This window comes from Euprymna scolopes, chromosome 23, assembly GCF_053919585.1.
Source record: "Euprymna scolopes isolate OS-2025 chromosome 23, ASM5391958v1, whole genome shotgun sequence".
Taxonomy (NCBI): Eukaryota; Metazoa; Mollusca; class Cephalopoda; order Sepiida; family Sepiolidae; genus Euprymna; species Euprymna scolopes.
Genome location: NC_136504.1, coordinates 115,079,907 through 115,092,590, shown reverse-complemented (window position 1 = coordinate 115,092,590; position 12,684 = coordinate 115,079,907). Strand labels below are relative to the sequence as shown.

Below are 12,684 nucleotides of genomic sequence, written 5' to 3'. Positions count from 1 at the left end.
AACTATATATTCACCAGTTGATGGTAATTTTTGTAACTTCTATTCTGTTGTTTTACTAAAAATTCAATTATGTAAACAAAAAAATAAAACGGTAATTTTTTACCTTGTTTCCACCTTAACATTTAAAATGAATACTCTTATAGGTTTTAGGGTATGCTGAAAACGAATATCACATTTAAATTTTCTACAAATAAGTAGTTTTCCGGATATTAAGCAATGCCATTTCTTATCTTATCGCTGGTGGCTATCCCGAGAAACTATGCACAAACGCATGTACCAAGATGGACACCAGCAATAACATAAGAAATGACATTGCTTAATATCTGGAAAGCTACTTATATGCGGAAAATTTAAATGCGATATTCGTTTTCAGCATAACCTAAAACCTTAAAAGGTAGTCATTTTAAAGAAAAATGTTAAGGTGGAAAGAAGGTAAAAATTTACAAAATGCATCACAATTAAATTCTTTGTCGAACTGCCTAATTATTATTATTTAGATATCCTCAGTTAAAAGATTCGAAAAAAGTTTTGACAATGAGTTAAAAATAAATTCAAGTTTCACAATATATTTTATTGACTTGTTAGGTGAAAGTACAGAATAGTTAACAAAACATCCTTCCTTCCCCATGTTAAGAATGGGTTTCGAAATAACTTTATTATTTCAGCATGGTAGCATAAGTGCACAAGTACCTTTTATTTGTTATGCTAGCGGGGGGGTACCCGGTGTTGCTTGGGCGTTTGGAGGTGTGTGTGTTTTTGGGTAAATCAAAACAAAAATCATTGCCCAGGTGTTTGTGTTTTTTTTTAAGTTTTGGTAGGTATGTAGGAAGGATTGAACCCGAAGCCTTGACACGCAGTTGGAAAATAATAGTGTGAAAAAAAAAAAAAAATGTGCGACGTTTAACGGAAACATGTTTGAATTTATTTAAGTAAGATTAAGAATTGGCAGCTGCCCATACTTGATGACTTAATGAGGTCGACTTTCAGTGCAGGGCAGTATTTTATTTACTGCGAGTCTGTTCGCTTTTTTTATACGAAAAAGTCGAATCCACATGCGATCGAAAAATGTTGAATATTTAACTTTTGAAAGTCGGGCAAATTAAATAAACAGGCGATTCCCCCATTGCTAACTCGTAGTTATTATGATTTCGACGTGATATATAAAGTTTTAAGAAGTTGTGAGCCGACCGATCGCTTCTCGGAAAAAAGCCTTTCTTGGACATACATGAAAACGCGCGCGCACGCACACACAAACATTTTAGCTTTTATATATATATAGATATATTTTTTTTTTACCACTAAAAAACACAATTCTACCTGAAGTACAGATAAGTAAATACAATGACAACATGTACTCAGTACACTTTGTTGTTTTTTAACGCTTTTAGTGCATGTTTACTAAAAGCATTAAAAACAACAAAATAGTATTGTTTGGAAATCAAAATTGAAAATAATTTTCTTTTTTAAATTGACAAACTCAAAATAAAAAATGAAACTTTTTCTCCTTTCGTTTTGAAAGCAGAAAAAACAAATTTCTATTTTTAAGAGAATGCAAACTCGTTAATATGCTGACTGTAGGCAGCTCAGCACTGGTCAGTGCATTACACATAGCGAGCCATTTTATCTTTTAAACGGATTTGAATTTCTATAAAAGATAACATTTTAAAGAAATTTCCGCACAATAATTATCAAATATTTATATATTATACACGAAAATAATTCTGAAACTATTATCTATATGAAGATGGATGATATATACCTATTTTTCTTATCAATTTTGAAATATTCTTTGTCAACTTTGCTCGGTCGTAACTTTGCTTCCTGTGGTCGTAAAATTTAAATCAAAGTCCAGTAGAGATGGACTTCTATGCTTATATAGCCTGTAAAATTTCAGCTATATCCAATCAAATTTGACCCCGCGCATGTACATCCAAACGTAACGTATGAAATGTAAACATTGAAAAAACAGTTTCCCTTTTAGCTGTTGTCACATTTACTGTTATTTCATTTTTAACTTGGAGCATAAAAGAAAAATAAATTAACATCATTGGAATGCTTATTCTATTCTCTTTCCAGCAATGTAATTCTTTTAAAAATTGACCCACAAATAAAAAAGATATGACTTGTTGAAACATATTAGGTATGTAATATTGCCGATGTCCACAAAAATACAGATTACGCTTGTAATGCTAGATCAACTGCTGATGTATTGCATAGGGTCAGTGAATTGGCATTGCTTCTAGAGCAATAACTTTCAACATATCAAAGGCCAGTGATGGGGTCAAGCATTATGGTAGTTCCAAACTTTCTGGCTATGACAGAGTAGAAAGTGGACCTTCGGTTTCTCGAGCGAGTGGTTCAGTGGGGGAAGACGTGGCTGATTACCTTTAATGCATCTAAAACCAAACTCCTATTTTTACATCATCAACGCTCTGATCCCCATCTGGCATCAATTGAAATGGATGGCTCTCGTCTAGGAGAAGCCCCATGTTTTGACAAGCTTCTGGGTTTGTCCTTTACTCCTGATCTGAAATGGAACACGTACATCAAGTCTGTTGCCAAGGTCGCTGGAAAGATGGTGGGATCCTTCTACCGCTCCAGAAGATCTCTCACTACTGATGCAATTCTCTATCTATATAAAAGCCAAGTACGTCCAAGGATGGAATACTGCTGCCATATCTGTGCAGGAGCTGCTAAAAATAGCCTATCCTGCCTTGACAGAGTACAAAATAGACTTCGTGGTTTAGTGGGGGATGGCCTTTTCTCTACCCTGCAACCTCTCTACCACAGAGACGTTGCGAGCCTATCCTTGTTTTATCGTTATTTCCATGGCAGGTGCTTGTCTGAACTCCAATCTTTGGTCCCCCCTCGCCAATCTTTCACGAAAAACACCTGTCTAGCTGAATCCACTGTGAAAAATTTTCCCCACTCTTTATCTGTGCCTAAATCAAAACGTGAATTCCATGAACAAAGTTTCTCTCTTAGAACTGCACGCCTGTGAAACTCTGTTCCGTGTGCCTGCTTCCCACCTGACTACAACCTGGATGTCAAGTCCAACCTTAACAAATTCCTAATGAACCACCCCCTTAAGTAAACACTTCATTAAATCTCCACACTAACGTACTGTACTTACAATAACCCTTATCCCTGAGTGGCTTCTGGGCCTTGATAAGTGGTGACCACCGTGTATAAAAAAAAAAAGCTTTGTAACTGTTGCTTCCCTTATTTTGTCCTCGCATTCCATGAGCAATGTTTCTGATAAAGGGGGGAAAATTGCTGTTTTCTGGGTCAGAATCTAGTATTTAACACTTATTGTTGCCTAGTTTTTGACCTTGATTAATGGCTTTGCTTTGTCCAGATTGATTTCCATACCCCCCCCCCCCCAAAAAAAAACTTAAATCTTTTCTCTCTGATAGATCTATAAAAGTAGTTGTTTATGAGAAAAAGTCTGAAACACCTAACCTCATTGTCAACGTTTAACAGTGCGTGTGAGAGAATCGGCAGCAGCCAAAGGATAGCTGACTAGTGAAGATATTAGCAGCAGCAGCAGCAGCCATTAAAGCATGTATCCAAATTAGCAAGTATGTGCAAGCTTGCATCACAAAATAGAAAAAATACACCACGTGATTGAGGAGAGAAACAAGTTATGTTACGGGCAAGATGGATGTGTAAAGTTGAGGATGTTGTTTTGGAAGAACCACAAATAAATGCATTTCATTTGCACTTAAAAAAAAAAAACATGCTTTCCTGTTTATTTTTGTTTGTGCCTGTGACGTTACAAACGTGCTTCCAAGTGTCTGAAAGAGTCGTATTCTGAAATCATTGGTTGACATCTCTTTGCAGAGCATCTTGTATCATGAGTAATTGTTTAAATATGTAATCAAAAGGTTGTTGACCACCTCGGCAAAAGTAATCTACTTGGTGACAAGCAATGTGGAAATATATATATATATATATATATATATAAAATTCACCTGGTAATCCTTTTTGTTTTTTAAAACCTGGAATATAGTTTTATAATTATATACTTATTTTTTTCAATTAAGTTTTTTGTACCTACAGACACTAGTGTTTCATGCTTACACAATCACCAGTTCAGGAAGTGATAATTACTGCTGGTCGTGAGACTAAATCAATCAACAAAGTCAACCTTAGCTTTGCACGTTCGCACTCTTCCTCTCAGCCACCAGGAATTAACTTTTAAATGAAAGAAAATTAAATTATGAAGCCATGTAAGGAGACTTGTTATAATGTCAACCAGTGATAAAAGTATTTGAATGAACAGGAAGTTTGTGAATGATGCATGCAGTTAATTTGTGACTCTCTCTCTCTCTCTCTCTCTCTCTCTCTCTCTATATATATATATATATATATATATATATATATATATATATATATATATATATATATAATGAGATGTATATGATATTTGTTGAGTGGAAAGAAATCTGTGTTTAATTATTTTTTTTAAAAGCATAATATATAATAAATTCTACAGAAATTTAGATCACATGGTACCAATGGTTTAGCAAACAACTGAAGCCAAGTAAAACAAAAAAAGAAAACGATGTTTTGGTTAATGCAACATCACTTCTTTTTATTATTTGGATTCATCGAACCATTGTTCTCATCTTGAGTTTCATTGATACTCAAGATGAGAACAGTAGTCAGATGAATACGAATAACCAATCTAAAAATTTCAAGTGTATTTTGTGAAGCTCTGCAATCTGCACAGAATTTCGAATGGAACCCCTTATTTAATCCTCAGCTCTTATTCCTGAGTGCAGATTCCCTAGATTGACAGAAAGATTGTAGAGTTCAACCAGATATACCTGAAGGATACGTCAAGAAAGTTGGAGGTTCCATCGGCTGAAATGTTGTGAATAAGACTCAAGATGAGGACAGTAGTTCTAATAACACAAATCCTCCAAGTTTAAAATTTTTTTTTTGCCTTTTCCCCCATACATGCTTGCAGGGGGTGGGGTGGAGAAATTTGATTTCGATTTTTTGACTACAAACATTCCTGACTAGATTAATTTTTGAATTTTTTTATTTATTTATTTTATTGATTTATTTATTTTTTTTTTTTAAGGAATATTTATTGGAAATTTGTAATTGTTGTCATTCTTATTTTCCAGTTGGCTATGTACTTTCCTAGCCCAGCTGAACCCTTTGTTTGGCCCACAATTGGAGAATGATGTTATAAGATATTTGAAGGTCGATTGGGACAAGGTGAGGACTTTTTATTTTATTTAAATTTTTTTTATTGTAATATTGGTATTTATGAAGAATAATGACTAGGTTATCGTCGGCACACTCTGAGCAGGTTACGTAAACAGCTGGAATGTGCCTAATGAAAACTTTTTTTACAAAAAAAAAAAAAAAAGTTTAAAATGGAAACAATTAAAAAATAAAAACATCAGTGAAAATTATCTTATGACAACTTCACTGAAAAAAGTAATTTAGAAAACCATTCTTAACATGAGGGGAATGAAGACTTTTTAACTATTCTATACTTTCACCTAACAATCTAATAAACAGGATACTGGAAAAAGTTTTTTTTACTAAAAAGATACTGTTTGCTAATTGTCAGCTGTTATGATTTCATTGGCGAAGTGTTTCAACAATTTATGTAATCTGCGCAGAAGATGCCTATAATAACATGGTTCCTTTTCTGAATAAGTACCGTAATGTTTGCTGATTTGTTGTTTAACCTTTTTGTGGCAGATTATATTTTTGTGGTTATTCCTGTAATTATCATTACTATTATATTTTTATTTTTGTTCACAAGGCATATTGTCACCGAAAATGTGACTGCTGTGATAAGGGCCAGATTTGGGGGAGGGGCAACCTGAGTTGAGTAACAAGATGTTTGTTCGGATTACGATTAAATTTCTGTTTCTCATAGGAAGATTAAATCTTAGTGAAATGTGTGCGGAACAGGAAACTGATATGGCTACGTCAAAAGAATGAACGAGAATTCTTCAGTTAGTAAACTTAGAACGGTTAAGATAGTAGGTCCCTTCAGAGGAAGGCCAAAGTAAAACATGGGAGGAATGGATAAAGAAAAGGAGTGAAAGCAGGATAAATAAAGACCTGGCCAGAGATAGGTTAGTTCATTTCTTAAAGCTGGTCAACGCAAAAATGGACATTAACCTAATGATGATTGTTACGGTTGGGAAATTGGGAGCCGGGAGGAAATTCTGAAAGCAAGAAGTTTGAGAAAAGAATCTATTGGAATACAAAATTTTCTGGCATTTGAGTATTTCTACAGTGAGGGGGTAGGATTTTGCTGCTTGTCTGGTGGGTTAGAAATATTTTTTTAACTCCTATCACTACTATTGACCGTAGTCATGGTGGATCATAAGTTGAATGTGATCTCTAACTGTAGCATATATTCATGACGTCTTGTGTTTTTACTAGCCCGTGCTGAGAACTAGAACTTTGCCTATTTCAATATTAATTTGTGAGAATCCACCAGCAAGGTTGATCGATTTCACCCGGAATCCATAATAACGCCACATTTTTGTTGAAAAGGTGCATTTATTTCTGGTTCAAGTCTCGAGTTTATTACTAACCCGACCCCACCTTATAATTTAAAGGGAGTAGAAAGTGAATGTTTGGCTTACTTTCAGCAGCCGCAAAACTCCCACTTCCCTTATTTTCTTTAGTCCTCACATTCCATGAGAAATGTTTCTGACAAATGGAGAAAAATTGCTGTTTTCTAGGTCAGAATCTATTCCGCCTAACACTTATTGTTGACCTTGAAGTATTTTTTATTTATTTTATTTGTTTTCGCTCCTTACATCAAGTGCCTTCATGTCTTGTGAAGAGCGATTTCCATTATCCTTTATAACCTGATTGAACTAATTCGTTCAGTCATAAATAAATGAATATAACGGCATAAATAAAGTGGGACTTAATTCTAACATGCCTTGTACGTATTAATTCAGCATCTGGGTAGATGCCAGACACCTTCAGATTGCAACTGTTTATTGCTTACATTCAGTATGCCGCCATCTGTCTCAGTGTGAAGGATTTCGTTTGTTGTCATGAACAGTTTTTTTTTTTCCCCCCCCCAAGCACTATGGATAATAATTGGGGCTAGGACAACAGCATATTCTTTTCGTTGTTTTGACTCTTGAGTGTGTATCCGTTGATATCTTAAATGCTTTTATATAGTGATGAGGTTCTCTGTTAATTAACTATGTCAGATATATACTTGAGAGCCAAAACAATGATAAAAATATTCTGTTGTCATAGCCCTAGTAATAAGCAAAGTAAGTTTATGAAATGCAAAAATTCTCAGTGGTAGGTTAACTATTGAAATTCATGATTTTTCCAGTTTGAAGACAATCATAGTCTCATTACCTGTTAAACTAAGATTAACAAATATTTTTTTCGTCATCTACATCATAATTCAGGTTGTAAAGTGTTATAAAAAGGTGCTAAAAGTTCATCAGAGCACATTTTGTAGAAATATTTGTAAGCCAATTACAGAAATGCAATACTGATTGGACTGGAGCTTGACAGACCTTGCAGAAGTTATTTTATTAGACTTTTTTTGTGTCCTGTCCAACAGGAAGAAACTAGTGATTGGTGCATCAGCTCATATGTGGCAACGATGCTCCATGCCTGGATGAATTAGATGGCTTTATCCATCCAGAAATAATTGTTTTCTGCTTCTGCAATGAACTTTTACACCCACACAAATTTATTTATACAACTGGATGAAGTATTTGCTTACAAATCTGGTGTCTGCAAACTATCACCAATCTAAATATCAACCAGGGTCCACATCACATGATTAGATTCAACCAATGAAATGTCTCCACTTGTAGATGCAGACAAGTAACTCTTACAGAGATACTGGTGGGATATTAGGACCTTTTTTTTTTTTTTTTTTTTTAAGGTTAACAAAGTAAAGGAAGATAACTTATTTTTAGATTTTATTTATTTTATTTATTTTATTTATTTATTTTATTTATTTATTTATTTTTTTTTTTCAACAAATCGTTTAGGGCTAGTCCAGACCTTCTACAAAAAAGTTAAAAAAAATAAAGAAAAATCTTTGTACACACTAAGTACAAAGAAAATGTTGTACATAAAAGATTAAGTAAATTGATCAAGTAGTTTTGTTCATATAAAGAAAATCCTTTTTAAACGATTAATGGAAATTCGTAGTTTTTTAAAGTGTTTTAAGGGGAAGTTAACCAGTGATAAATTTGAGTCTTCCCATATTAAGAACTAGCAGGGCTACCCGGCGTTGCTCGGGACCGTATAAACAATGAAAAAACAAAAGCAGATATTGAATATATGTTTTATTCTTAGGGGAGAGGAATCTTTCATCTCTATGTATTATTTGTTTTATCTACCCTAGGACTGGTATTGTTCATGTTTTATCCCTAGCGTAGGTAATTTACAGCATGTATATGAAATTGTTTTACCTTAGGGAGAAGAGAACAGGTAATATACAACATAATGTGTCTATATTACATCCCTGGCAACGCCTAGAAACCAGCTAGAACATGTATTTCAGTCAATCTTTATTACATCCTGGGCTATGCCGGGAAACCAGTTAATCTCTATTTAGTGACTTGACCACCAAAATACCTCCCTAAGTGTGTCCTTTCTTTTGAACTTATTAGATATAGGTATCTAGAAATGTGTGTGAAATTTTGTTGAATGCATTGTTCACTATGATTTTCTTATTGTTCTACACAATATCAACTGTAGCGAAATAACACAGTAAACTTAGTGTAGTGTTATAATAAAGAGCAAAGGAAAAAATTAGAATCATATTCTGTAATTGCAAATCTAAATTTGCTAGCGTAGATAATGACAGGTTTTTGGAGGGCCCCCCTTGAAGAAAACTGATCAGTTGACCTACTTCTAGTGATCCGTTTGACGTGAAATTTAGTTATTTGTCATCCGGGTGATGGGGTTTCAATATGATACCAAATTTGTCAAGTTTGGTTGTGTCTGTCAAAAGTTTTAGCGTTACATACAAACCTACATACACACAGATGTTTGGGATTTGGGGGGCCCCCCTTGAAGAAAACTGATCAGTTGAACCACTTCTAGTGGTCCGTTTGACGTGAAATTTCGATATTTGTCATCCGGGTGATGGAGCTTCAATATGATACCACATTTGTCAACTTTGGTTCCGTCTCTCAAAAGTTTTAGCGTTACAAACAAACATACATACATACACACAGATTTTTGGCTTTTATAAATATAGAAGAAGAAGATAGAAGATGTTTTTTTAAAATTTCGAAGTTTGAATTATTTGGAATTATCTCCCTTTGTCCTTTGCAAAACTGGCGTTGAGAGATCGTCTATCAGCCATAAAATTTGATTTACATGCTTAGAAATAAAACTACCTAATAAATTTACATGATTTTTGATGTACGGTATTTTCTTTCAGTTATGGGTAGGATTTTTTTTTCTTTTTAACGAAAACAAAGATTTTGGTTTATTTTTTTTTTTTTTTTTTAATGTAAATGAAAACATTTTTTATTGGTCAGTTAGAGAAAAGTTTTTTTTTTTTTTTTTTTTTTTTAATCCAATTGAAACGTTTACTTTTTAACTAGCCAATAAATGGCAGCCTAGATATGTGTAGAATATCACAATGAAAGGCCTATAAAAGCTGACTGTGTATATCTATTAATTTTAAAATATAATTATCCACTGACACATGTTTTGTCATGACTCCTCCAGATGGCTGAATCTAGCAATATTCGAAATTTGGGCGCCATAAAAAGTAGCCTAAACTTCTACCCCTGGGCTATCTCACGCGACTGCTGAATATATCCCGATTTACGTAGATGTTATTTATAATTCGGCCACTCTGATGAGTCGTAGACGACGAAACACATGTCAGTGGATAATTATATTTTAAAAATAATATATGCCGCTCCCCATTTGGGGCTAGCAAATTGTTGAAAGGGAAAAATTATACTCAACTCGCATTTAGGTAAGAATGCACTTTTGTATAAATAGCTGAATTCGTTTAAAAAGTATGGCAAAACAAATAACCTCTATATATGTATGTATATATAGTCAGCCAGCTTTTCTGTCTCTCATTGTGATATTTCATGCCTATCCAGGCTACCATTTAGGACTGCTTATTAAGTAATCACAGCTAATCTCCGTATTGGAAAAGTCATTTCCTATTATCCTGTTATGTTATATATATTGCAGATACGTGAAACATTCAAGGTTGATAAACTAGCATGGATAACCTGCCTCTTGATGAGGGTAGATGCGCCTCTCAGTTGTATGCAGCAAATTTTGAGATGGTGTCATGAAAAATACAACAGGAGGACTGCTGCTCTTTGTCTCAGTTCAAAATATATAAATAAAATATTTATTTTTGTAAAGAGAAATTAATTGTTGAAAAAATATTTAGAATAAAATGTTGACTTATAAATTTCAAGAAGTTGATAGGAAAAAAAGAATAGAAGAAATACAAAAAATCTTTGTTAAAATCAATTATTGGAAAAATAATCAAAAAATAAGTAGATAATTTATCACCATAAAGCAAAAAAAAAAAAAACAAACGAAAAGAAAATATATAAAAATATTGAGTGTAAACCAAACCGAAGAAATGACAAGATGAAAATAGAAAACTAATTTGAAATTGTTATAATATTGCTATTAATATATGAAGGTCATTTCAAAAGTAAAGCCTTTTTTTTTTTTTTTTTTTTTTAACCCGGTTTAAAAGCTATGAAAATGGAAGGGGTACCATTAAAAGGAATTACCTTTTTGTGCTCCAAAATTTATTTATCTACATAGTTATCACCATTTTTAATGCATTTTTGTCAGGAATTCAATGATACATGCTTCTGACATGCGTCCATGACCGGGATTGCTTTCTTAGAATCTCACACCGTCAATATCTGCAACAAAGTAATGAAAATTTCAGGTGATGAATGTATAAGTTCAGTCAACATAACAATGGAATTTCCAATCCCCTTTGATCCGTTTGGGCAGGTTGGGCATTACTTTTGGAATGCACCTCATATATCTGTAGATTTAATTTTAGGTAGAAATTTAAGATAATTTTTTTTTTTTTTTTGTTTCTATGGTTTCACATAAGTTGAATATGGATTGAAAGAGGAAAAAAACAAAAACCAAACCTGGATGATATACTTACTTTTGAGGGGGAAAATAAAGATAATAAAAAAAAATGACAGAAATTCATGCAGTAATTTTGTTTTTATAAAATAAATTCAACTTTTTTGCCATATGTTGAATATCACCATGACAACGATATTCAAGCAAAATAATACTTTTTGTTTGATTCTCCTCTTTCCAGACTTTCATACTAATTCTGTTAATGGCAGCCATATCTAGCATATGACTACAAGTTAAATTCTAAAAACAAAATTACTGGATTAATTGGATTAATTTCCGTGATTTTTGTGTGACTGATATTTATTTTCTCTCAAACATAAGTATATCATGCAGATTAGTTGCTATTTTGTTTCTTAACGTTCATATTTGAACTAGGTGGAACCATGGACAAGCACCCTAGAAATCTTGTATTATAATTTTTACTATGAAAGCACTAACCATTTTCTAAATTGAAAGAAAAAAATTATATTTTTATTTCTTTTTATTTCTTTTTTTTCCAGAATTGAAAACTTTCTGATATCGGAACAGAAATGGTTGCTTTAGTGAATGAAAATTGCAGAAGCTTAGTAATAAAGCCAGAGGATGGAATGAACTTATTCGTACTGGATTTTCTTCAGCCAAATTGTTAATTTTTTTTTTTTTTTTTAATTTTTTTTTATATATAAACGCTGAAAAAAATTGAATTGTTTTAGTTAAATTTAAAAATATACATATTAAAAAAAAAATTAAAAAATGAATAAAAGTAAATTAGAAAATCAATGATCAAATCAATTGACTGTCATGTGATTATCTCCCTTTGTTTTTCATACAGTGAAAGAGTTATCTCCCCATTTCATATGCTAACATTCCTAAATAACTTCCATTTTGTTTTAATTTGACTATATTTTGAGAAACTGTTAACATAAAATCGACAAACCGACATTTTCACTTCCATGCGACGTAATAATAATAGCTTGTAGGAAGTGTAAAAATGCATAATTTGTATAAAGAATTTCTTTAGATCTGGTAGAATTTATCAGTTATTAAAAAAAAATAAAATCGATTTATTATCAAACTTATCAACACCATCTTTTACATTTTGCAGTTTTTGTATTTTTCTTTTTGTTGGAAAACGATGGATTTGATAAGAATGTATTTTTAAAAATGCGCATGATGTTCAATAAATTGAAAAAAAAAAAATAATGAAAATAATTCCTCTTGCATAAACTGTTGTAAATTTATTTAAATAAAAATGTTTCCAATCACAAGTTATTGTTGCTGTAATTCCAATTTGTAGCAATCGTCACTTTGAGTTTTCTTGCTGCTTGTGCAGTATAATGGGATAAAAAAAACGCTGTTAGATACTTGTCATGTCGAAATAAGAAAGAAAATGACGAAAAATGATTGAGTAGTTAAACACACACAAAAAAGTGGTCTGCCATTTTGAAATGATGGATTTCTCAAAATCATAGGTTGCAGTTATTTCCCCTGTCTTTTCAGATTTCTTTCACAATTTGATAAACTTTATTTTTACTTATAATTAATTTTTCTGCTTGATAATTT

At 32.5% G+C, this 12,684-nt stretch overlaps 1 protein-coding gene across 1 annotated transcript in view; it reads left to right on the top strand.

Moving 5' to 3' along the window:
• The window catches only part of LOC145246141 (V-type proton ATPase subunit e 2-like), a 31,014-nt gene extending 18,625 nt beyond the window's left edge, over positions 1-12,389 (top strand). Inside the window, exons 3-4 of the mRNA XM_080107990.1 lie at positions 5,139-5,232; positions 11,643-12,389. Of these exons, the coding sequence (XP_079964116.1) occupies positions 5,139-5,232; positions 11,643-11,648 (100 nt within the window). The 3' untranslated portion in view covers positions 11,649-12,389. The remainder of the gene's footprint in view (positions 1-5,138; positions 5,233-11,642) is intronic.
• Positions 12,390-12,684: the final 295 nt, after the last annotated feature.